This window comes from Aphelocoma coerulescens, chromosome 3 (genome assembly GCF_041296385.1).
Source record: "Aphelocoma coerulescens isolate FSJ_1873_10779 chromosome 3, UR_Acoe_1.0, whole genome shotgun sequence".
Classification (NCBI taxonomy): domain Eukaryota; kingdom Metazoa; phylum Chordata; class Aves; order Passeriformes; family Corvidae; genus Aphelocoma; species Aphelocoma coerulescens.
Window position 1 is genome coordinate 18,946,261 of NC_091016.1, and position 24,560 is coordinate 18,970,820.

General features: G+C 48.4%; 1 protein-coding gene across 2 annotated transcripts in view; it reads left to right on the forward strand.

Annotated features, from left to right (window-relative positions):
- The window catches only part of GALNT14 (polypeptide N-acetylgalactosaminyltransferase 14), a 93,014-nt gene that overhangs the window by 35,283 nt on the left and 33,171 nt on the right, over window positions 1–24,560 (forward strand). For both annotated transcript variants that reach the window (XM_069009306.1, XM_069009307.1), the window contains exon 3: window positions 18,175–18,273. In XM_069009306.1, the coding sequence (XP_068865407.1) occupies window positions 18,175–18,273 (99 nt within the window). The remainder of the gene's footprint in view (window positions 1–18,174; window positions 18,274–24,560) is intronic.

A 24,560-nucleotide genomic window follows, 5' to 3' on the forward strand; every position in this document is an offset into this window, starting at 1 on the left:
CTTACGGCACAGGTGTCCCGAGAGCTGCTGCAGGTGATGCTCAGGCCTTGCTATGCAACCTGGAAGCTGATCTTGAATTGTGCACCAGAACTGTGTGGGAAAGCACGGATAAACAGGGCCTGCTCTTGGAGCAGGGAGAAATTGCTCATGGCTGTGCAAGAGCATGTAAGGGGAGTCCAGCATGGGGTTGACTAGATGTCCCTCCTGCAAAGGGGAGAGCAAGGTTCTGTGGACCAGGCTGCTGTGGGAGGACACCCCTAGTGCTCATGCTGCTTGTCCTACTGGAGGCTGTGTTCAGAGGCTTGGTTTCAATGGAAAACCTGGATTAAGCTGCTTTGTGTGAGACAGACTAGAAGTTCTCAGGCTTCGTTTTTGAGAGTGAACTCAAAGTGTCGGACCTTGATTCTACTCCAGCTGAATTGGAGCAAGGTACATCCTGTCATGGACCCCACACCATGCCAAGAGGCTCCTGCCCAGCTTGCACGAGGGTTTAGGAGGCTTTGGAGAGAGTCTTACCCATCACTTCAGCTTGTTCCCGTACACAGGCAGGTTCTCCTCCAGCCTCTCAGGTGTTGTACTCTGCTCTGTGACCAGGTTCCCAGTGTGTTGGCTCTCCATCCTTCATTGCCTCTGTCCGGTGTGTGGTAGCGCTGAGATGCAGGGACCTACACAGCGTGGTAATGCCCAGAGATCCATGCATTGTATCCTAGTCCTAGGGACTGGAATGTGGGGAAGCTGCTCCTTGCAGCATCTCTGTGAGGTGTTTTTCATTAGGGTGGTTGCAGAAGGGTTCCTGGTGTTTTCTCTGCTAATCCAGCCAAGCATCTGGACTTGCCAGCAATAGCTGAGTATACAGAATCTGGCAAGGGCTGAGCAGCAAGCTCCTTGCCAGGAGGTCATGGAGAGGGCAAATACTTTCAATGGGATGGGATGTGGCACTGACAGCCAGTTGCTTAGCAATGTTTGCTGGATTGATTTTGTTTTTAAATGCAGCCAGTGGAATAGTTTCAGATGGAGAGGAATTGCAGTGTTCCAAGGAATCAGAGCAGGAGAAACTGTGGTGACTCTCTTTGTCTGCCTCTGGCTAGTGCAGGGCTATGAATTTCTGCTTGGTTTGTGAGTGATTTCAGCCAGGGAACTGTCATGCTTTCTGTGGATTACCTTGTGTTACTTGGCCTAGGAGATCTCACAGCTGGAGCATTGCTCCTGGTGACCCTCTTGTGTTTTGCTGCCATTAACTCCATTCCTGGGTGCCTGTTGACGAAGCCCTTGGACCACATGAAAGGCTGCCTTTTTCCAGGAGAGGACCTTGGATGGTCCTGTGGTGGTACCTCCTATTCCCACCAAAAGTCAAGGTGTGACTGCATCAGCAGGCTGGACCTGGACCTTGGTGTCACATCCACACTGTGCACAGCCAGCTTGTGCTGCTGGAGTGGGTGGCTAGTCCCCCTCCACCACGGTAGCCACATGCAGTTGGGATTACCTCATCTCCACATCCCACCTCCTACAACTCCCACTGGCAAACTGTGGGACTGAAACGGCAGTGAATGAGTCAGCACCAGGCGTGAGCATGGTGAGAGAGGAGCTGAGGTTTCCAGTATTGCTCAGCGGCTTGGAAAGCCGACAGGGAGGATGCGTCGCCCCGAGCCAGAAGATTTTGTCCTGATGGCTCCTGGGCTTTTTCCATCTGCAGCAGACAGCTCCTGGGGAGGCTGGTATTCACCACGCCAGTGCTCCATATGCTGCTTGGGCTGACCTCCACCTCCCCATGCTCCGTTGGGTTTGATGGATGTGCAGATGCTGTTGTGGCTGCCAGGCTCAGTGGGACCGCGAGGCACGGCCGGCACCCGCCTGAGCGGGGGATTTTGCTGGCTGAGGGCGGCAAAGCAGAGAGGGGAAATCAGGGACAAGGAGAGGAGATGAGAGGTTAGAGGAGAGGTGAGAGCCTCCAGCAGACTTCTCCAGCTATTGCAAATCACGCCAGCCAACTTCAGGCATCTCCCAGTGTCTGTTTTCCTCTGTCTTTTTACTTCAGCAGTGCTGATACATGTTTAGTAGTGCCGTCTCAAGAGCTGATAAAGCAGGACGGCCAAGGATGGAGCCCTCTCAAATTCTAGCATAAGACTCCACATTTTTGAAGTTCTCTCCTTCTTTGAGTCCCAAGTGCTTTACAAGAGGTCCTACCTTCCCAGCTAAAGTTTAATTTTACAGCTGCTTAGTGGTGTGTTTGTGTATGTGTGTGTTTGAGATAGAGAAAGCAGCTGCTAAGATCAAGTTGTGATTGAAACACGAGGCTGGCAGGGATGTTGCAGGCATGAAGATCAGGTGTTGCATTGTCAGCTGAAGGTGAGAGCATCCTGGCAGCCCGGAAGCCAAGTACTGCCAGCTTGTGCCCCCTAGAAAAGCTCTGCTGTTGTAGTCTGTCCTCTTCTCTGTGATGAGAACAACACATGCTCTAAGGTTTCCCCCAGGTTTCTCCTCTTAAATCCCTGTGCTATGCCAGCTGGAGAGCATCCCTTGGGTAGGAAGGCTGCTTAGGACTGGTTGCTCTGCTCAAATGGACTGTTCATGGAAGGATGGGAAGATGTAGTGGTGCCTGTGATGTTCCCCTGAAGCAGAGAGCTGCTGTCTTGTATTCTCAAGGTCCAGAAATGTCAGGATTTCAGCCCTCGAGCAGGAGCATTACACACTGCAGTGCTGTTTTGACCCATTAATTTCAGTTTGCATCCCGAGGGTGCAGAGCTTGCACATTTCCACTTTGCGGTGGAGCAGCTGTGGTTGGGGTAGGCAGAAACACCTGGCTGTGCTGAGTGTGGGGATGACTGGGAAGAACAGGTAGTCCTGAGGGTCACCTCTGCTGGGTGTGCTACCTGTGTACACCTGGGGCTGAGTGCGGCTCTCTGCCCTTCCCTGTGTCCCTCTTGGATACGGCTGGCACACGCCACATGGGAGCGCGTGTTGGCATCCCTGTGCAGATGAAATGAGGGCAGCTGTGTCACATGCAGGCTTTGGAGTGGCTCTGCTTTGAGGTGAGTTGGTGATTGCCACCCAAGAGTGGCAAACAGTTGAGTGGACTGAGAATATTGTGATACCTTCTTGGGAATGAGGAGTTGAAGAGGAAAAAAGTAGGTTTTGACAGCATTGCCTTTGATTTAGCATGTTTATGATACCCTTGGACTTCTCACATTGCCTTGTCTTCTTCCAGCTTCCTTTTCCTCCAGACCAAAACCACTTTGAGGTTGTTCTTGAGGTGAGCACTGGGTCTCAGCAGCTAGAAGTGCATTTTTTGCCTCACATAGGGATTTAAGCATATTGCTTTTCTCGCCTGGTTTCTTGAGTGTCCCCAAAGGAGGAGCTTAATGTCTGGAGGAACTTAATGTCCAAGCAGGACAGAGTGGGGGCTCTGCTCTGCTGTCCTCAGTGGTACCTGAACATCAGACCTGCAGAAGCAGGTAAGTCCCTAGGGTCCCTAGCAGGTGACCAAACCTAGTTTGAATTTGAGGGAGGGTTTGCAGGGACCTAGATGGACCTTGCACAACTGAGAGCAGAACCAAACCTAGAGATTTTTGAGGTCTCCTGTTATCTTTCACTTTGCTGACTCCATACATTTTGTTTTTTGGCCTCTGGGCTGTAGCTGGGCTAATCCACTTTCCTGTGGAATGCAGACTAAGTCCTGAGGGTTTATTATTTTTAAAATGTGCTTATTCAAGCAGTGTCTCATGAGTTGCTGGCTCGGGGTGTGCTGTGTGGTAGACCAGAGCAAGAGGTGGTGTGGGCAGGGGTGCATGTGATCTGCCTGTGCCTGCTGCTGGGTGCATCTGCTTGGGGCAGAGGGTAGTGGGGCAGGTCTGAGCTGAGGAGCCTTGAATGCAGTGCATGTGGATGGAGCCCTGCCCTTGAGGTCGGATGAAGAAGCGAGGCGGGTGAGAAGGATGGGGGAGAGGGAGTCCTCAAATGCTGGCACATCTGTGGACCTGGCATTGGTGAAAGCTGGAAGAGGTGTCTTCATGTGGCCAGATGTCTGTGCTGCTGGCTTTGCTCTGTCCTGTACCCTCTTGTGTGGGTGCTCCCCCATCTGCATGATGCTCTGAGGGGAGAAGGGTGGCAGCACCTTGTGTGAGCTTGGGGTGGCTTGTTGTGGGGGGGCTACAGGCTTCGTCTTGCTTTTGGGACTCATTATTAGCTGCTGGGTGGCTGCCAGCAATATCCTGAAGAGTTTTTCTGTCCCTTGGTCTGTTGTTCCAGCTGTTACTCTGTTTTCTGGGCAGAGCCAGGATGTTTGTCATTTCATTGCAAAGTAAGATTTATCACATTTGGGCAAAGTTCTGTATGCGTGAGGGCCGTCCCTGGATCTTTTGCCTGCAAAGCATTTTGGGGCTGAAACAGCTGGGTAAGAGAAGATCTGGGATACCCCTGCCTTTGGTCTTGGTCTTCTTATTTCTAGCGACAGTGAGAGCAGAGCACGACCCTGCAGGTGAGCAGGTACACAAATCAATGGTGGAAAACAGCTTTGAGACTGAAATATCTCCATTAGGAAGCAGCATGACTGCTTTTGTCTCTTGGACACCAGAGCCCAAGAGGTTAGCTCTCAGCACTGTGTTTTTCCATCACCTCCTTAGGCTGAGATCTCTCGGGATGAAGATATGAGAACAATCCTTCCAGTAGAGTAGGGGCTGGCTTGTCCCTTTGGGATAAGCTAGAACTGCCTGCATTGGCCAAGGTTTTGTTTCTGCCCTTGGTCAGACAGCTTTTGTGGCCTAAGTTTGAAACTTGTGGGAGGTGGGCAGAGAGAGAATTGCTTGTGATTCTTTTGGGTAGCCCAGTCACCCTTTGGCAGTGGTAGAAATAGCTAACAGAGGCTGGTGATAGGAAGGGAAGCATGTTCTGTAGCTGCTGTTGAAGCAGTTGGGCAGCTGGACGTCAGTGAGAGAGGCGGCTTTGGGCAGCAGCTCGCTCTCCACACTGTCGCCAACCACTGACCAGCCATTCTGAGATCCAGCCACGCTGTTGGTGTAAGAGGGGATTGTCATGTGGTGCTGGGATTTATTTTATTTTTTAGGGAATTGTTCTTCTTATCTCTTCTCATTGTAGTTACTCTGTTTTCAAGCTCTACAGCCCCCCAGGAATTCAGATCCACCCTAAACAGGTTGGTTGCTAGCACAGCCAGGTACCCTAGCTGGGAAAATTGGCTGTCTGCTGGCAGAAGACCCAATGGGGAGCTCCCCTTATCAAACCCCATTATCTGTAGCTTTGTGCTGGAGCTTTTACCTGCTGTCACTCACAGCTTGGATCTGCGCATTGCTGAGGCTTTGGAATGAGCTGAAGCGTGAAGCCCCAAGTGTGGTTTAGAGGATGCAAACTGGGAAGGCCAAAGAATTAATGGTGAGGTGTACTTGGAGAAGAGGTATGCACTGCCTCCCTTAGACTACCACACAGCAGTTATTTTGGCCTTCCAGCCCCTGTCAGGCAGCTGTGCCAGCATCTCATGGTTGTGGTGGCCAGTTTTCTGCCCACATCCTGAGACGACACTGGTTTTTGTCTGTTGGCTAAACCTGACCCACTTATAAATGGGCCAAAATCTAAGTCTTTCACTCCAAAGAGCTCAGTTCTGCACAATGTAGGTTCAGTCTACTTGGAGTGCTCACCTCACATAGTGGCATTTTGCATTTGGTTTTCTGGGTGAATTTGGACTTGAAACTCCAAGAAGGTTTGAGGAACAGTTGTGTGATCAAAACACAGAGAGACTTTTTTCAGGTAGCACAGAGAACAAGGAGTATTGGGATTGGCAATTCTTGGCAGCTAAGCAAGGAAAGCAAGACAGCTATTAATCAGAAACTGGCACTTCATAAAATCATAGAATAATTCAGCCTGGAAGAGACCACATGAGGTCTCTGATCCAGCCTCCTGCTCCAAGTTGGGTCAGCTCTGTAATCAGCCCAGGTTTGTCTCAATGCAGAAAGCAATGAGCCCACTGGGACTCCTGCCTGTCAGGCTTGCCCCAGCATTTTGTAAAAGCTGATGTAATGTAAAAACCTTGGTTGCAGCACATGGAATTTGTAGTTCTTTCCCCCCAGCTACCTGTGTTTGTTTAACAAGCTTTGAAGTTGCTTGAGGTGCTGTCCTTACAGTGCTTGTGTTGCCTGTATCTTGTCCAGTCACCCATAGCAAACGCATTCCAGTGAGAGGAGGGGTAGGTGCCTGCCAAAGCCTCCTGTCCTCACTGCCTGCCATCTTTTGCAGGATTTAGCCTAATCTTAGTACCAAATCTGTGTAACAAATCTGTTGTCACCTGATGTAGAGCTGCTGAGGTGACTGGAAGTCCTTCATCCATGTGATTAACAAGCAGGAGTCTCTGCTGCTGCTTGGGTGATGCTGATGTGTTTGGTGGCCTCAGGTCATTCTGTGTGGGACAGCAATGAGGGGACTTTTGTCATCGCCTCTTGTGGTGTTCATCACTTCTGGATGATTCACGTAACTACCACACTGATTTGTGTTCTCTGGCTTAACATTGCAAGGCTTTGCCAGTGGTGAGGTTGAGGCGGGCTTGAGAAAACTTGGTCAAAGACACAAATCCCATGTTGCCTGAAAGTGGAGAAGAATATTCAGTGGATCGTTTTAGTACTGCAGAAATCCAGTGTTTCGTGTTCTCCTGCTTCTGCTGGAGTATAGATGGTATAGATGTGGGAATATCTCCATCAAGGTGCCTCTCTCTAATAGTTGCCCCTGTTCCCAGAGAGCTCGTGCAAAAATGTGATGGGTCTCTCTGGGGACTCACCAACTGCGACCTGAGCTGGACACTCACAGTCCTGGGAAATAGCTGGTGTGTGTCCCATACTGGGAATATCTGTGGCCACCCCAGTGTCTGTGACTTTTGCTGCCCCATGTTTTTGTCTGGTGGAGGGCTCAGCTGACCAGATGGCTTCTGAGGCAGGGACTGGTGGCTTCAGGGGACAAAAATTGATGAATGCAATGATCTTTTTTCAAATATCTTTCTGTGTATTGTCCTCTTCTGAAGCTTTCTGGGTTTGTGGTTTTTTTTTTGAATGTGGTAGGGGAAGAAAGAGTAGATGAGAAGGGTCTGCATGAAATGGGATTACAGTGTGTTTGAGCACTGAGAGAAGTTGCATTCCCTGGGGATGGCAGCCCATGTCTGAGCTGGGATCTATCCTTGGCTGGTGGTCCTGGCTAGACCACCATCCCAACACTCACTTGTACTGAAGAGCCCCTTCTTCCCTCTTCAGATGTGACAGGGCTTCTGCCATTGCCTGTGTTGGATCTTCCCGTGCCTTTCCTGGGAGTTAGTGTGTTCCTTGGGCATCTTGGACACACAAACCACCCTGTGTGACTTGCACAGACCTCACTGGAAAGGAGGGAGACTTCCAGGCACTAAGATCCCAATCCAAACCCAGATGCCTGAGGCAGCCTGTGGTACTGCTCTGCCCCCTCCAAGCCTGGCCTAATCATTCCCTGGAGCTAGAGATGGTGAGTTGGGTCACTCAGCATTGTCTCCTTGGCAGGGACACAGGGTCATTGTCACCACCAGTCTAACTGCATCCCTGGAAAAGGAGCTCCTGACAGCCTCTTGGTTTCGGGGGTGCTATGTCTTCCTCACCCTGTCTGTGCAGCGGCTCCACTCAGGTTTTTGGAGCACAGTTCAACTGATCCCAGGTTGCAGATTGTGCCCTGGAGTCATGGGCTCTGACTCTGGATGTTGGCAGTCACCAAGGGGGCAGGAGCTGAGGTGAAGTGAGATGCTGAAGTTTTGTATCTTGAGGGGCTGCCTAGAGAAAAGGCTTCCATTAAAAACAGTTTTGGGAAGGAATGCTGGGGCTGGGGGAGGCTGATGTTTCTCCAGGAGCAGGGTTGATTGTATTTTGATTGTGGCTGCTGTAGGGAGGTGGCAGATGTGACAGTGCTTATTCTGCAGTGGTGGATTTTCAGTGCTATTCCTCCCCTCTCCTTTTTCTTGCATGAGAAGGATGAGGGTAACTCTTGAGAAGCAGCTGAGGAGTGAGCTAGGCTCTCTGAGGAGCTGATGCAAGTGTATAGGCGGGTGTTTGGGATGCAGGAGGATGTGCCAGTTAAGTGGTTGTGTTACTAATTTTTTTCTGGAGGGCAAAGCTACTTCCATCTGAATGGGCTGTGAAAGGAGTGTGAGTTACGGCACTTGTCGGCAGAGCAAGTAGAAACTATTCCTGAGCTGTATTCTTGGCTGAAAGATGTCTGCAGGCTGAAGGGGATTGGCAGTGTGGGTACTGGGGGAGTCTGTAGGGACTCGGTGTCTTGGAGTCTGGCTGCTGGCAGTGGGGATGACTGGACTGTTCCAGCAAATATTGTGGTATAATACTAAATTTTGTACTGCTGTGTTTTGTTTATCCAAGTTGTCCCTTCTCCTGGTCCTTCAGTGCCTTGCTGATTAGGAAGAGCATCTGCATGGGACAGGCATCTTCCCAAGGAGAATCTGAGGAGCTCACAGGGGAGCAAGCACAGCTTCCATCCCAGCTGTCCCTTCCCTGAAGAACACCTTTTTTTTGTGTTCCTTGCCAAAAATTGTGATTTCAGAGAGAAAGCTGAGAACATTTTTACCGCCCCCCCCCGCAAGTGATGTATTTCTTTCCCCTAAGTAATTTTGGCATTGTTTCCCTGTGAGACAGTCTTGATTTCATTTTGGAAATTCCCCACTCACCCGTCCACTGCATTTTGCCAAGAAAAATGCATGCACAAAACAGTTCTGGGTCGATTTGAAATGACCCTTCCCTCGTCCTTTTCCAGTTCCTCCATTTTCCCTGCTTGCATCCGAGCCCTGTGGAGAGATGTTGTGTGCTGTACTGTTGAACTTCTGTGCAAGCATTGGGGGAATCTTCTTCTGCACAGTCCCTGTGGGAATTTGCTTCAGTTGTTGGTTCCCTCATGAGAACAGGTTTGGCTTTGGGATGGAAGAGTTAGGAAAGCCCTTGGGATTTCCCTTCTGTAGTACAGACTGGGGTGCTGGAACAGTAAGGGAAGAGAGTGCCTGGGGAGAAGGGATGGGGACTGGTGCTCTCGTGTCAGCGCTCTTGGCTGAGCCACAGTGCCTTGGTTTAAAGCATCCCTGCACCAGAGGGCATGGAATGCACAAGAAGAACGTGTGCAGCCTTTGGAGAGAGGTTTCCCTCTGTTCATATTCTGTGGCAGGTTGGTTTGTGTTGAGGAGTAACCGCTGGTGAGATGCACTGTTAGCCCAGAGTTGAGCTGCTGTCTATCCATCAATACCACGTGTCTCTCTCCAGCCTCCAGTCTTTTGCTCAGTCCCTTGGGAAATGGCAGAGCTACTACTGCCAGGGCTAATTATTCCTCAAGACAGAAGACATGTGATAAAATATTAACCTTTTTCAAAAACAGAGTCCCAGTTAATTAGCTTCACTTTTGTGACACATTCACCCAGAGATAAAAGCTTGTTCCCCAGATACCTGTCTGTGGAGCAGTGATCTTTCTGCGTGTCCCTGTCACAGTGGGGGACATGGAGGGAGAGCTGGGAATTTAATAAAAGACAGTGACCTGCCAGCCACTGCACCCTGAGGACGAACTGCTCCATTTCAAGGTGAGCAATGCCTGGGTACGGGCACTGCTGATTTTTTCAAGAGCGTGAAGCTGGAAGCAGAGTGGGTGGTGGCATCCACCTCGCTCCCCAAACCTGGGCTGTGTCTGTATTTGTCAGTGCCACATCTCTGGAGCTTGAATTTGGGGGCTACATGGGTAGATAGGGCTCAGCAGAGCTGAGTGAATAATGGTGTTGCAGTTCTTTGGTTATTTAAGAAAAAGAAAAGCCAGGAGATGGCAATTTTCAGGATAAACCAAAAGCAAAGCTGTTGGCGAATCTGAAAGTAAAAAGACAGGACGACTTAAAGCCAAAGGGATCTGTTTTTCTCATCCTCAAAAGGGAAAAATTTCATTTAGATCTCAAATGTTTTTGACACTCTAGTCATCTAAAAATGACAAGCTGTATTTAAAAGCAAGTATCAGATGGAAAGTACACACTGGGCTCCTGAGGAACAAACGATGTGCTGGAGTGGAAGTGATGCTGCAGTGTGTGTTGGTGGATGCAGGAACCACTGGTGGGAGGCAGTCACTGCACCAGGAGAGGCTTCTTTCCACTGGAGGGCCGGGGGGGGTCTCTGACAGACCAGGATTGACCACAGAGGCAGCCATGGCCCTTGGGGTGGCTGTACCAATGTCAGCCAGTCCATGGGGGCAACAGGATCTCTCTTTTAAACTCCATGTGCCTCCTTCCCTGCAATGGACTGGAAGCATCCTGGGGTTGTTATAGAGAAGAGAAAACCTTGCCTGTCTTGATGCCTTTCACAGGGTGCACCCACCTGAACCACACCAGGGCCCAGTGATGATTTGGTGCTGGCCATCCCTTCATCACCAAGTGTTTCAGCATTCCCAGGGTGCCATTGATCACTCTCTGCTAGAACCATCCTCTGCCTTTGACTGCTGTAACGTATTGACCACTTGTCTTATAGTTATTACGTGCCATCGATTACTTTGATAACTTGCTCCAAATAATTCTGACAGAATGAAGTTGTTTGTTTAACTCTCGTGCTTGTCTCACTATTTCTATTGACCTAATATGTTTATGTAGGCAGAAATCAAAGTCAAGTATTAGTAAATAATGGAACTAATTCTCTGAGACTCGCTCCTGTAGATAATTAAGGCCATGAGACAGTTTCCTCCATCAAACTCTTGTTTTTTTCAGCTACCCAGCACCTTAAAGTCCTACTCCATCAGCTGCAGCAAAAGGGCAATTTGTTTCGGGGCCATTTGGATGGATTTCTGATGTAAGCACTGCAGATCCCTACATGTTGGAAGTGCTTTTGAGCTATCACAGCGTGGAGCTGGGTTTGTGCTTCCCCAGCTGTGAGTACGGAGGTGGTGTGAGGATGGGGACTTCCTGTGCTTTGATTTGCCACGTGGTGCCAGGAAGCTCTGGTCAGGAAGCATCTTCCCTAAGGAATCTTTACATCCAGGGTTCCGACCTTCTGAAATGTAATTTCAGGTTGTCCTGGCTTCTGAAGACCTTTACTAAGGGTTGGTGGTTTTCCATGAAGGTGCAAGGTACCAGATTTTGCTTTTATTTTCACCAAGTGCAAAACTTCGCTGTCAGCTCTGGTATTCCAGTAAAACTGGCCTCAATTTAAAATTCTGCTGAATTGTACTGGTTTTGTTTTCTTCTTTTCACTTTTGTTGGCTCCATTTTTCTTTCTGCCTCAGTTCTTAGGAAGGAAGGGTGGAGGGAGTCAAGAAGCAAGACAGACCCTGAGTCTGTGTGGAGGGCCCTAGAAGTCTGAATTATTCATGAGCTGCTTTGAAAATCAAGACACAATCTGGTTTAACTTGTTTTTAAAGGCAGCCGTGCTATTCTTTCCTTCCTTCTTAGTAAATTCTCTTTTTTTTTCCCCCTCCCCTTTTCTGAAGACAAAAATCCAGCAAATTTTTAATGAATTATAAATGCATCTTCTCATCAGTTTTGAGGTTCACAGGCAGCAGCACGTCATGCGCACAGAAGGTTATTTTTGCCGTCTTGCATTTCCCCTTTTCTTCAAATGTAGTAGTTTGATTAATTTTTTAGATATCTATCTTGCAGGGAAAAGAAAGAAAGAGACTGAAAGAGGCAGTGAGTTAGAGGAAATATTAATTGCGCACTAGCCAAATACAGCACTGCTTTGAGTTCCAAAAGTTGTGTAGAAAAATGTCCCTTTTGGTCAATCGAAGGAGGCTGATCTCAGGTCAGCCAGTGGTTGAGTTGCACCAATTTGCAGGGCTTTCCTCTTTTGTGCATTTTCTAGTTTTTTTTGTGGGGTAGGCAGAGGTGCAGACTTGGACAGGTTCCTCTGGACCTCTAACCTACAGCCAGAGCTGGTTCACTGCCCCAACAGATTTTTCCTGGTGGTCTTCTTTAGAATTTTATCCAATTACATCTAGTTCAAGCCTGCTAAATAACTCCTTGTTAGCTCTGATGCCAACCACCGTTTAGTATTTGTTGCAGATGTACCTCCTTACCCTTGCTCAAGCCCTTGCACACCCTGAAGTCATCTGCTCAACCAGGGATTCCTCTCTTTGGATCACCACTGTTTCTCCCAGCCCCAGCAGCGTCTGTCACATGCCACCTTAGGGATTTTTCAGTCCCTTTTTGGGAATGCAAACCTAAGGCACATGCCAGTCCAGCACAGAGGAATCCTAGCGACCTTTCTCAAGGGTATTTTTTCACTTTGGCAAGCCAAACTTGAGCTGGCATTCCCTGCAGTCATGTGGCACTGCCAGCTGACATCTGACTCCGCGGCCTTTCTTCTTTCCTTTTGGCATGGCTGCTTTCCAGACTGTTGTGGCTTCCAGCTGTGTTTTCAGCCTCTCTTTGCTCTAGGCCTTTTGGTGTTTCAGTAGCACCAGCCTGCCCACAGCCATGGCCAGCCCGAGCTGGACGTGCAGGGCCAAGTTAGGCACAAGAGGGTCTGTAGCTGGTGGCGATTCCTGCAGGCACTGCTTTTCCTGTTGTGCTGCAAAGGTCACACCTGTGCTCTGAGCAGTGATGTTCACGCTCAGATTGTGGTGTATCCTGGTGGAGCTTAGGGAGAACACCAGAGGGAATCCCAGAGCTTTCTCTGTAGGTCTTGGTGCCAGACCTGACCGCATGTGCAGGATGTGCCAGCAGTTGTCTCACTGCTCCCAGCTGTGTCCTGGTGAGGCCCTGGGTGCTGTTGTGGTGCTGGAGGTGCACAGACCATGGCCAGCCCTCTGGCAGCCTCTTCCTGACTGAGGTGGGGCAAAGCATACCTGGAGAAGGAGCAGGAGATGCTGGTGTAACTTGGGAAGGCAAAAGGGAGTTTTGAAGGTCTCTCAAAACTGAGTGAAAAAATATTTTGAGGCAACGTGCAGGAAAGGTGGCTTGGGGAGAGCCAAGAAGAACTGAGGGTGTTGATGGGAGGTGAATGCCATGAAGAAGATCACTGACCCCTCTATGTGCTCTGGTCAAGCAAAGTCTGAATTGTTGTATCCCATTTATACTGTTGTATGAGATTGATGCGTTGACTGTAACGTGAACAGCATGTCTTGGGTTTTCCACCTCTGGAGGTCATCAAGTAATGATTTTTTGCAAGGTACTCTGCAGTCAGGCTCAAGCCACTGGACTTAATGAGTGGGTGACTGAGAAATGCAGAAGTAACTGGGAGAAATGCCAGAGACTATGTTTCCCAGAGGTCAAGTGAGGTGGTGCACAGTCCTGTCCAGCAGTAAGCTCTATGAACTTACTAGATTCCATATGAGTTGGCACATATGTTGCTTTATAGTTCTGTATCAAACCATGTCCAGGGTTCCTATTGTTAGAGTATTTTCATGGTAGTCTCCTAGGTTAGTTATTGGGGAAGAGTTCTATTTTGTGAGGGCCATGGGGCACTGGAACAGGTTACCCAGAGGAACTGTGAAGTGCAACATCCTTAGAGTTGTTCAGGTGTTGGATGGGATTTAGGGCAACCTGGTCTAGTGCAAGGTGTCCCTTCCCAAGGCAGGGGCTTGGAACTAGATGATCTCTAAGGCTCCCTTCCAACCCAAATCATTCTATGTTTTTATGATTTACGAATTTTGCTTCAGCTCAAAGACAAGGTTTAGGCACAATGGTTTTCCACCACTGTGTATGCCACCCTGAGAGGTTGTCCTGAGAGGTATGACCAACGTGTCTGCATGTCCTGCCATCCCTCCCTACAGGTGTGCAGAGCCTGGGTAGGTGTGCTACTGGCCAGGACAGCTGGGGCTCTAATCTTTTCCTTTCTACTGACAACTCTGTACTTGCCTGTGGTGGGCAGTGGCTTCCTCTCTCCCTGGGGCAGTAATTTTCATTTTCCTCCATGGGAGTAATTTTTCACACTTTGGGGAGTATCATCTGAAATCAGAGTGGTTTGTCCATCAGGGATGGTGTGAACCCATCCTGTTTGTGGTGGCAGGTCCCTGTCCTCTGGGCTGATGCAAGAGCCTTGTGGCTGCAGAGTGCAGACCAAACCCAAATATCCTTAGTTTGGATGTGTGGTGACGAGACTGCTCTCCCGTGTGTTTCCAAGGAGAAGAGAGGAGCCAGGAGGGAGGTGAAAGATGCTGTAGCCTAATGCAGCTGGCTGTTTGAAGTAAATATGCAGAGAGTGCTTCAGAAGTGATGAGCTGTGTTGAGGGAGAGTTTGGACTTCATGGAAAATGTTAAAAATTCAAAGCAGAGTCGTTGGCAATGATGGCTATTGGAGTAGAGCAGAGGAATGAGCAGAAGCCTGACAGGGAATCTAGGGGAGTGGGATGAGGATGATAATTTCTTGAAGGAAGCTGACAAGGCAGAGGAGAGGGTGAATGTAAGAGGTGGGTTTTGAGAGACACAGCACAGCTCTGTGGGCATGTGATGTGCCCTTGGATGAGCCTGGGGGCACCAGGAGAGGCTGTGACACGGGGTCCCATCTCTGCTCACACTGTTAATCTTTACCATTGTGCTGTGCAGCTGTGTTGGCAGGGTGGGCTGTGGTTTGGTGAGGGCCACTATGAGTGAAGTTTGCCACTTTAAATGTGAAATGGGTTCAGATTCCCTGGGAATGGGCACGTGCTGCCCTGTCAGAAGGATCTCTAAGGATGCAGGGGCAGTTGTGTGCAGAGCCCACCAGTCTGTGATACCACACTGCTAACCAGGAGCACAAGAGCTGAAGAAACCCAAGAAAACAATAGTGAGTAAGGGACTTTGGAGGCCTGGGGGCAATGCTGGAGTGTCCAAACTTTGGGACTTCGCTGTGATTCCTGCAGTGAGTGTACGGCTCTGGCTGTCTGCTCCCTGTCCCCACAAGCAGGTGCTCCATAATGCATTCCTGAGCTGTTAATGGCATGTTGGGAACATGGAGATGAGATGTGCTGCTCTGTCCAGCCTGAAGGAAGTAGGACAGGCAATCAGTCCAGGCTGGGATTTTCCAAGGCTGATTCCTCAGGTGTTTGTAGCCAGACTACCACTTTCAGAACTTTCTGATTCTGAAATTATTTCCGTTTTGAATGGAAAAAAAACTTTAAACAAAAAAAGTGACTCTTCCCATCAAATTAAGTTTGACTTCTTGCATGAGGAAATAAGAATTGTTCTCCATCTGGATGCTCTCCCTGGGGCTTTTAGGGCAAGACCAAGCCTGGCTTCTGTCTTCTTTGACGCCACCCAGATGCAGAGCAGCCTGACACCATTCCTGCCTGCACTTGCTGTGCTAGGGTTGCTCCCCAGTCCTGCTGCAAGGTTTCAAAGCATCAAACTTTAAATGGCTTTAGCCAGTGAGTTTCAATACACTGCAAATACAGGCAGTGCAGTTATTACTTTTTTTTCCCTTTTATTTTCTTTCTTTTTTTTTTTAACCATCTAAAAAAACTCAAACTTTCATTGGTTTTCCTGAAAATGTTGTGGGTGTTGTTTTTGGTTTTGTTTTGGTTTTTTTTTGTTGGCAATTGGGTGACCTATGAAATACCATCAGCAGCATAAAACGTTTATCCAGTGACAGCCTGAGGTAGCACAGGCAGCTTTTAGCTGGTTTATTTTCATTATTACAGCAATTTTAGGGCTGCATGCTGCAATTTTCACTTGCAGTGAGGTATTAAATTGAAATTACCCCAGATGTAATTGTCACACAAAATAATTCTGGACATGCTGGATTTAATGCTTTTCCAAGCTGTGGTTTTTATTACCCCAGTAAGTGCCAAAAAAGACACTTGTAGTCAACAACTTAGACTGAAATCTGCCTTCTGGGGACCCAGGATGTTTAGCTGCAATTACACTGGGGGAGGAAGGAAAAAAGAAAAGGGACCAAGTGGAGGAAACTTTGGGGGGCGGGGCTCCTGAAATAAGAACCCAGGGGTAAAATTCTTGGCAAGGGCAGAGTCAGGGCCATAAGTGACCCAAGAGGAGGAGCCCTGGATAATACAGCAGCTCTGCCTAACCCTTTTTATGCAGTTTTTGGAGAGGCAAGTCCCAGCTGTGGTGTAGTGCTGGTCACAGAGGCGAAGCGAGGCTGGGGGTCCATAGCAGCGTCATTCCTGTCCTTGGGATGTGACAAGCCTCACTAGACAGAAGCCAGGGGTGAGTTGTGGCTCTGGAGGTGCCTGTGTGTGACATTCCAGCTTTTCCCACATGCACATGGCCTGGTTGGGCCAGTCTGGTGCACCGACGTCTGGAGTTTTAAAAGCAAATTGTTGCTCACCAGCAGCAGCCTCAGCCAGCCTGCAGCATCCCCAGCACTCCCACCCGTGGGAGGCACAGACACACCCAGCTGCTGCCTTATTTACCAGCTCCTTGGCTGTTGTAATAGTGTAAGTAAAGTATTGGTGACTTTATATTTTCCACTCTTTCTCATTCTTCCCCAGAAATAGCTTCCCTTGTTTGCTCCACAGAACCCTGCTGGAAGTGGGTGGCAGGACACGCATCTGGGAGCGGGGTATAAATAGCACAGGGAGAGCAGTTGCCATGGTCTGTCCCAGCAGCTCTGCAGAGCAAACAGGAGCTGAGCCTGAGCGTGGCAAAACTGAGCAGTAGCTTCTTTCTCATCCTATCAGTCTGGCATGGCTCAGCTGAAGCGGGCTACTGGATGATGCAAGGGGCTGCAGTGACCCAGAGAAGCGGCTCAGGGCATGACCCAGTGCTGTTTCATAATTCAGAAAGCCTCTGTTTTCAGCATCTCTGAGTTGCAGTTTTGATGGATGAGGGTGTTGTTGCACAGGGCAATGTTGCTGAACTTTCTCCTGCATATGGAATAGCTGTGCGACTTTGGCGTCCTTTGGGGATGGACCCAGAATTAGAATTGGCTCGAAGGTGAATTTCTGCTGTGGATGATTGTGCTGAAAGAACAGGGGAGTAATGAGAAACCTGCTTTTGGCCAAGTTGAAGCAGGATTTGGAAAGGGCTTTGAGTGAAACAATGAGAGAAAGCAGCAACTAATTTAGCATGAGTTTGCAAATACTTTGTCCCACCCAAGGTATCATTTTTTCTTTATCTTTGGAATTGTTTCTCCTGTTGTGCAGCCTTTTTTTCCTTTAATTTAGTTCACTTTGTAAATAGCCAGAAATGCAATTTCAAAATTAAAATATGGAAAACCTCTTTAAAAATAATATCTGGAGCATTTTGGCATTTGAGAGGTGCAACATGCAGTTCTGAATAGCATAGACCAGCAATACCTGGCTGCTCTTGCATGCTTTCTCCTCTCCATCCTCAGCTTAATTTCTCCATCTGTTTTTACTTCACCTTGCAGGTACTGTGGTCCAGAACTCTGGGGGAGAAAACTGATGGTTTGTTGGAAGAGTGGCTGCTCAGGGCTCTTTCCTGCTGCATTTGAGGATGGTAGTGGTAGCACCTGGGCAGTGACACAAGAGCAGACAAGTGGCATGTGGATGGGAAGGGACAGGATGGCTGTGATGGAGAGCTACTGTTTTGTCATCTTAAGACCATCTGAAGGGACTGATAGGGACCTGGAAAGGGCAGCATGGATGTAAGAGGTTTTCTGAGCTAGGAATATATTGGTGTCGGTCTATAAAAGCCACAAATTTAATCAGATAAAGGTCAAAATAATTACAGAGTCTGTGACATTTCCTCTTGGGAAGGAGGCAGCAGGGGCTGTGGTTGCAGCTGTGGGTTTTTGCCTGCTTCAGGTTGGCTTGGAAAGTTTTAAATCCCAATCTTCCCTGTCGTCTGGTTATGCAATTAAGGCAGAATTAATAAGGAAACAATCAATTTAGAAACAGGGCTTGGCTTACCTTGCAACTGGCTGGTGGGAATTGCTTCCTCACAAGGCTGGCAGTGAGGCAGCTTGGAGCTGGAGCTGCAGGGATGTTCTCACCTCTGCTGGGGCCACAAGCCAGGGGGTTAGAGAAGCACTGGTGGGTAGCTGGGAAGCACTGGTTAGAGAAAAGGGCTGCCATCTGGGTGTCTTCCTTCTCATCCCATCCCGTTAATGGCAGTTCTTTGCTGCTTTAATCCTCGGTGACTTACTTGGCATTTTCTGGACTCCTTCAGAAATGATTCACACAGAAAAAGTCTTACTTATTTGTAATAGTGGCTGGAGCACCATTTACTGATGGACTCTGCTGCCTGTGTTAATGAAGTGAGCTCCCTTTTTGAATTCCAGCCTTTTCTGCTTTCTCCCTCCCCAGGTGTACGACTTTGCACTACAGCCAGGACCTCCCACCCACCTCCGTGGTCATCACCTTCCACAACGAGGCCAGGTCCACCCTGCTAAGGACAGTTCGGAGGTAAGAGCTCCTGGGGATCTCTTAAAGGAGGATGCGTGGGCCAGTGGTCATCACGAATAAAAGCAGAATCTGTTTGCACTCACCACAGCAACAGGGCCAGACCTGTCAGCTGTGGTCTCAAATAAGCGAGAGAAATTAGCCTGAAAGTTGCTCTCTGAGAAGTAGGTGTTAACAGTGGTGTGCTTGGGAAAGTGAGGAGCTGTGCTCCCTTTGCAGGGTCTAGCATGGGAAACTCTTGAGGGATCATCAGCAGATTACAGAGTCTGGGCTAGGAGCTTTTATATCCAGCTGGGTGTGAGTGCTCAGCTGTATTTTGTCCCAGCCCTCTAGGGACAGCTATCATTCTATGGATGTCTGCTCCAGTGCTGCTGTTTGAGCTTCTCCAGTGCCCCAGCCAGCGCCAGAAAGGCTTGCTAATTGAGAAGCCCTAATGACACACATGCAGACCAGATTTTCAAGGATGGTTTCTGTACTCCTGCAGTGACACGGTGGAGCACTCTGGGCATGTGGCCAGTCCTTCATTTGTTGGTTTGTTCTTGGCTGTGTTTTTGCTGTTGTGGATAGACTGAAGGCTTCATTTTCACTGCAGGTTTTTGAAATCAGTGTTTAATCCCAGTGTGTGCCTTGAACCTGCAGGTTCTCTTGTGGGAAGATCTGGTGAGGTGTGTCCAGGTCTAGGCCAGTGGGTTCCTCTCTTGCAGGCGTGGGTGTGCTGTGCTCTGTGCCGGTAGAGTTTTGCAGCTGCATCTCCCACACACGTAGTGACAGTCTGTGCCCTGCTGCAAGTCTTGTCTGTTAAACCCTGGCATCCCCAGGGATCCCTTGCCATGGCTGGTACTGGTCAGACTGGGGTTGCTGGTTAGGGGGAGGTTTTAGCTGTGCCCTGTTCCATGTCATGTCCTTGCTGAGCTTTTCTCTCAGCATCCTTCCTCAGGTGAGCATATCCAGGGCCACAAGTGAGTTTGACAGTCCTGAAATTGAATTCCTGCTCTGCTTTATGGTTTCACGCCCAATCCTGTCTCCTTCCTTCACACTCAGTAATCTCTCACTGCTTTCTCTCTCTAGGGTGTGTGGATTTTGGGTGACACTGATGCTTGGTGCTGTGCACCACCTCCTTGATCCTGGACCTTCTCTTTTGTCTTTACAGTGCCTGGCATGAATTTGCCATTCTCCAAAACCAGTTGTAACAGAGGTGGCAATTGCAGTCCTCTAGCCCCTGAGATATAGGGTGCTTATAGCACGTGAAGTGCAGGGATGGATTTTAATCTCATTTCTCCCCATAACTCAGCAGCTGACTGTCCTGCCAGGTGTGATCATGAGTGATGTTGTCACATGAGAAATGTTAGACCCATGGTACATCTCTTAGGCCTGGGTCCCCCATATCTGCCTTCATTAGAGAACTGTTCATTGCAGTGATAACAAGGTTATAGAAGTACAGGTACATTGAATTTTTACTTCTTCCTCTAGATGATTGTCCTTTGAATTTCTTACTTCCAGCATAAAAAGACTTTCTTCCTTGTTCCTCTTCTTTTGCTTGACTTGATTAATTGCTTTTACTGCCTTCCTTACCTGGTTGTGTGTGATTTCCACCACAGCTTTGCCCTGTGCGTTGCTTCTCCTCGCTTATAGGCCCTGGCAATTCCACTGCTCATGTTTTATCTGTGGGGAGGTTTTCCCCAGCTTTGGGGATCCTTCTGAGCTCCCTTTCTTGTAGGTTCATCTCCCCACAGTGCCAGAGCATCCCACTGAGCTGCACCACAGAGGCAAGCGCAGGAACTGAGGAACTGTGATGAAAGCATGGGTCCCCGTCTCCTCTGTCTCTCCTTGGGGCTGAGATCCTGAACTGTCCTGAGCTGATCCTCTTTTTTCTGGTCTCCATGGTTGGAGGTGGCCTTTTGGCACCAGGGTTCACCATTTTCCTCCTGGATGCAGTGCACAGGGGCTTGCTTTGATCCAGCCAAGCCTAGGGATACTAATCCTTGGTGGCAAGCTGGTGACGTGGCTCCTGCTCTGTTCCTCTCCAGATGTGGTGATGTGGTTGTGCACATAATGCCACCTCCCTGCCTCTTTTTGGACCCAGCTGAGAGCTCGTTTGCCTCTTTATCCTCTGTAGGTTAATTTTCTGTGCCTTCTGACTGCTTGAGGCGTTTTCTCTCTTGCTCGCCAAATACTCCGTTTAATTAGGTCTTCCAGATGACTCCATCCCACAGTGGCTGTAACAACATGGATCATTTTCCTTGGCCATTCAAAACAAACTCTGTCCTCCTGACAGTGCTTTGTTCCTTTTGGGGCAGTCTGTGGCCAAGTGCTTTGAGCATTGGGCACCTCTTCTACCCTGTTCTTCCCAGTACATCTCCACAGTGGTGTAACCCAGGTGACAGATAGACAGACTGAGGACGGATAGACTGAGGAGCAGAGAGGTGATCTCTCTGTAGCTGGTGGAAGATTTGGATTGGCAAACCTGGTTTTCTGAGTCCCAGTATGTTGGATTTTCCAGCCTCATTGCAGAATCAGTGTTCTCAGTTAATTGCCATGGCAGGAGTGAGAAATAGGACAAAGGGACATTTCTTGGTTTGTCCAAAGCTGTGGGTGATGGGGCACTGTCCCTGCAAAGGGAGCACTTCCTACAGGATCCCATGTGAGCACATAGGAGTGGCAGAGGGAAGTGCTGCTGAATGCAGCAGCAGAGGGAATCGCCTCTTGCAGAAGGGACCATGTACCTGACCCACAGGGGGATTTTGCTATTCCTGCAGTTTTCCTGGGTGCTTGAGAGCCTCAATGCTCCCCAAGTGCTGAGGCTGAGCTGTTTTGCAGGCTCAGTGTGTTCTGGGCTCGTGGTAGGAAGCAGCAGCACATGGCCTCCACAGCACCCCTTACCCAGGTCACGTTGGGAGCATTTGGGATGGTTCGTTTATGGACGTTTTGCATTGCCAGAGTTACTGAGAAAAGCTGGCAGACTGTGTTGAATAATGCATTCATTTAAAAGTTTCATGATCTTTTCTCTGACCATTTGCCAGCTGGAAGTAAAGCAGAGGGAAAAAAAAGAAAAGGTAAATTTACTGAATGCCCAAATCTCTGGAAGTTGTGAGGTCAGCATTTATAAATGCGTGTGCAGCTGTGCTTGTGAATGTGTACAACTGTCCAGGGAGTAGGGGATGGGTGTCATGAGGAAGGGAAACAGAAGATGGGAGAAGAGACCAGAAAGGAAGGAGGACATGGCGAATAGCAAAGTAGCTCTTGAGATTTTTTAAGGTGCAGTTGGTGAAGAAGGTTTCATTGGGTTGTTTCAACCAGTCACTTTTCAACAAGTTCCTTATCCCTCTGGGGTTCAGTTTCATGTGTTTCAAGCTCCAGGGCTCAGTGCCTAAAAAATGGTGAGAGTCCCCAACAGTGCATGAGGTGGGACCATGTGAGTAAACCCAAGGTGGGAAGGCAGGAGCAAGGGAGAAAATAAGCAACAGAGAGACATTTAAAATAATACAATAATAATAAAATTAATAATAATCCCCAAACAATTTCTTCTTTCCTGTCTTTCCATCCTATTCTAGCCCGGATTTAGCAAGGGAATCCTAATCATCATGTGGATGACCTGCTGGGCAGACAGTGAGACAGTCCCGTTTACTCTGCTGAGTGGTTTTTATTTATTTATTCTTCAAACTTGCAGCTGGGGAGCTCAGGGCAGGAATAAGAAAACTTAAATTATTTACCTCTTGCTGACAAACCAAAACACATCCTTTGGCAGGAGTCGTGATGCAAGTGCTGTGAATACCACATCAAATATTTAGATCATTAATTAGCAGAGTGAATATCATGCCTTTCATTTTCCACTGCTCATAGGTGAGAGAAGTGATGTCCTGGGCAGCTAACACCTTGCACCTTCCCCTCGTCCCACTGCCTTTTCTGCATCCAGACACATCTGAGACAAAGATGAGGAGGTGACAAAGCCTCCTTGCTTAGGCACCATATAGAGTCTGTGCCATAACTGAAATGAGCCTGATTAAAGAAGCAAAAACAAGCCAGGTGTTGCACAGAAACTGTATAATTAGCACTTTGTGCTGACTATTTTTTCATTTCTTTTTTTCTTTTCTGCTTTTTACTTAAACCCCAGACTTTTTTTTTTTCCTCTTAATTTGCTAATCATCTCTCGTGGCGACCGAGTACACAGCCCTCTGTGCGCTTTTACCTTTTGATGTTAACATAAGAGAACTCTTGAATTTCAAAGAGCTTGGCGGGTATTTGAAAGAATAAAATGCGAAAGCCGCAGTGTAATCAAAGCTCATTATGGTTATTCTTGGCGTGATGTCTTTCTTCCTACATAATTAGCCATTTGGGGTTGTTGAAGCAGTTCATTTTGGTGGGTATTTTCTCTCCATACTTTCAGTCTGATTTCGGTAATTGTGACCCGTGGCCCTTTTCATACTTTATTATCCTCCCAAAGGTGTTTCTTTATCCCCCAACAAGTCCTAATACGTTGCCATGGAGAGAATTAGCAGGTTCATGAGTTCTCAAGGATGGATGTCCACAGTCACCTCTCTAAAGCAAGTGGGTGGTGACCAAAATCACGCTGACTTGGTCAGAAGTCTAAACTCCTTCCCACAAACATTTTCCATGTCTTACATCGTCAGGGGGACTTTTGCCCTGGTGTTTATTTGGAGATGAAATTGTGGGATCCAATGCTTACCTCTGGGTAGGTGGAAAAGGATCCCAACAAATTCTTTAGGAGGATGGAGGAGGGACCTTACAATGAAAATTTAAGGTGAAATTCTCCATGGCTCTGTCTGCATAAGGTACATAAATCGGAACAAAGAAAATTTTAGCATTGTCTTTTCAAGATAATTCAGTGGCAAACCTGTTCTTATTAGGTTGACTAAGCACTTTCTGGACTGGAGGCATGAGCTTTCATTCTGATGGTAACAGGTCTTTTGGCAATTTAAGGGAGAAAATGTTGTGATCTTTGGCTCAGCAGAACTTAGAAACTGTTTTGATTTGTTCAGATATGCCCATCACAGCAGTATCTATCTGCCTATGTTTGATTTCAGGGAAAAAAATCTATTATAACAGAGGGACTTCAAAGCACTATAATATTGTCTTCTGATTTTACCTGTATAAAAGGGAAAAAAAAAGCCATGCACAGACATAAAGAAAGGAAGGTATTAAAAAAAAATCAAAGCTGAGCAGAGGCACAAGTAATAGAAAAGCTGGCTTTGAATTTTTAAAAGTGCTTTTATGGTCTATCTGAAATAAAAAAAACCCCAAAACTGTAATGTTGAAAACGTGGAGGATTTGATGCCTCTTTTTCCCATCCTCCCTGAGGAGCACTGCAGGAGGGGTGCTTATATTCTGTGTGTCCAGCAGCCTGCGTGTGTTATTATGTGGTTAATAGAGCACCAGGCAGAAAATGCGTTGGAGACACGAATTTGGCTTTGCTGGGGATCTCTCTGTGCCTGCATCAAGTGGCCCTGGGCTTAGCAGCAGTTTTGTGGCTTGCTGGGGTCTGTGCACTGACTTGCAGGTGCAATAATGAGCTCAAAGTGCACTGAAATCAGGGGTTGTCAGGTCCCATAGAGCCAGCCTTTGGACCACCCTCACCAGGGTGAGTTGTTCACTTGAATTTTGGAAGAGTGTTCTGTGGTGAAGGAGTCCCACAAGGGATTTGATGGGAGAGGGCTGTGGTGGTTACAGGTGGGGGGATGCTGTGCCACCCACAGTGGTGTCTGTCATTAACCCCATGGAAGGCTGACGGTTTATGGAGCAAGAGGAGTCCCTGGAGACATCCTTCCCTTGTGGGTCAGCATGCTGGCCCTTTCCCCCTTGCTCTGCTCAGTCCCACCAATGGCCACTGTTGGCATTCAGGGGTCATCTTCCCCAATTTATGGGGTGGCAAGCCCAGGCACAGAGTTGGCAGCAAACTGCTTGACCTGGGAACAGTGGGAGCTTGCAGCTGAGCAGAGACTGGGCTGCACCTCTGCCCAGCCCAGGGCCTTGGAAATGGTCCATTTTCTTCCGTAAGAGGTGCTCTGGCAGGAGTTCCTCCAAGGCACTGAGTACTGCTTAGAGCCGAGGCCTGAGTCTACACAGCCCAGTGCCAGGGTTTTGGTTGCATTATTCTGGCTGCTAGCAGCAAAAGCAGAATCAGCCCCTTTGCAGCCACCTTCCCATAGAGTTAAGCCTTGTACTGCATTTCTGGCAGCCAAATCTACAGGGGAGACAAGGCAGAGGCAGGCCTTGAATGTTCTGAGTTGCCAACTGCCTCCTCCCCTCCCTCTCTTGGTGGGTTATTTATTTAT